This window comes from Malurus melanocephalus, unplaced genomic scaffold (assembly GCF_030028575.1).
Source record: "Malurus melanocephalus ecotype Western Australia unplaced genomic scaffold, MMel_1.1 scaffold_1601, whole genome shotgun sequence".
Taxonomy (NCBI): Eukaryota; Metazoa; Chordata; class Aves; order Passeriformes; family Maluridae; genus Malurus; species Malurus melanocephalus.
Genome location: NW_026624833.1, coordinates 19,601 through 20,751, shown reverse-complemented (window position 1 = coordinate 20,751; position 1,151 = coordinate 19,601). Strand labels below are relative to the sequence as shown.

Here is a 1,151-nt window from a genome sequence, read left to right as displayed (position 1 = left end):
ACCGCTCCCTCGATGCTGCGCGCCGTCTCCCCGAAGAGCTCGGATTTGGGGTCGGCCATCTCCGGGGTGTAGAAGAGCTCCTGACCCTCCACCTCCTCCAGGATCAGCACCCCCTGGAACACCTTGGTGGCTGCGACACGAGGGGACACGGGGGACACGTCAGGGGACAGGGGACAGCGGGGTGGCAGCGCGGGGACAGTGCCGGTGTGGGTTAGTGGGGACGGGGACAGCCATGGATGGGGGTTAGTGCGGGACGGAGCGATGGCCGCGGCCGGACCGGGGACGCAGTTACCAGACCGGCTCCGGACAGCGGCGCCGCGGCAGCGCTGGGTGACAAGAGAGACACGTTAGAGGACATGGTGGACACAGCGGGGTGCCCGGCGGGGACTGAGGGGCACCCACCGGGCACCCAACGGACATCACCGGACACCCACCGGACACTGCAGGGTACCCACTGGGCACCCAACGGACATCACCGGACACCCACTGGGCACTGTGGGGTACCCACTGGGCACCACTGGACACCACCGGACACCCATCAGACACCCACTGGACACCACTGGACACCACCGGGAACCCACCAGGCACCCACTGGACACCACTGGACACCACCGGACACCCATCAGACACCCACTGGACACCACTGGACACCCACCGGGCACCACCGGACACCACCGGACACCCACCGGACACAGCGGGGCACCCACTGGGCACCACTGGACACCCACTGGACACCACCGGGAACCCACCAGGCACCCACTGGACACAGCGGGCACCCACTGACACCCACTGGACACTGCAGGGCGCTCAGCAGGCACTGTGGGGTACCCACCGGGCACCACTGGACACCGCTGGACACCACCAGGCACCCACTGGACACAGCGGGGTGCCCGACAGGTACTGTGGGGTACCCACCAGGCACCACCGGACATCCACTGGACACCACTGGACACTGCAGGGAGCCCAGCACGCACCCACCAGGCACCCACCGGACACCCACTGGACATTGTGGGGCTGGGGACAATGAGGACACCTGGCCCGGGCAGGGGCAGCCCTGCCAAAGTGCCCCAAACATCGGAGAGATCCCGCTGGGGGAACCTCTCAGGAGCTTCCCATTCCCATTCCCGTTCCCGGTCCCGTTCCCGGTCCTG

The 1,151-nt window shown here is 67.8% G+C and overlaps 1 protein-coding gene across 1 annotated transcript in view; it reads right to left on the bottom strand.

Moving 5' to 3' along the window:
• Positions 1-288: 288 nt before the first annotated feature.
• LOC130587175 (agrin-like) overlaps positions 289-1,151 on the bottom strand; it is a gene marked incomplete at its 5' end in the record, with an annotated part of 14,561 nt that continues 13,698 nt past the window's right edge. The window contains one exon of the mRNA XM_057388140.1: positions 289-326. Coding sequence (XP_057244123.1) covers positions 289-326 — 38 coding nt within the window. The remainder of the gene's footprint in view (positions 327-1,151) is intronic.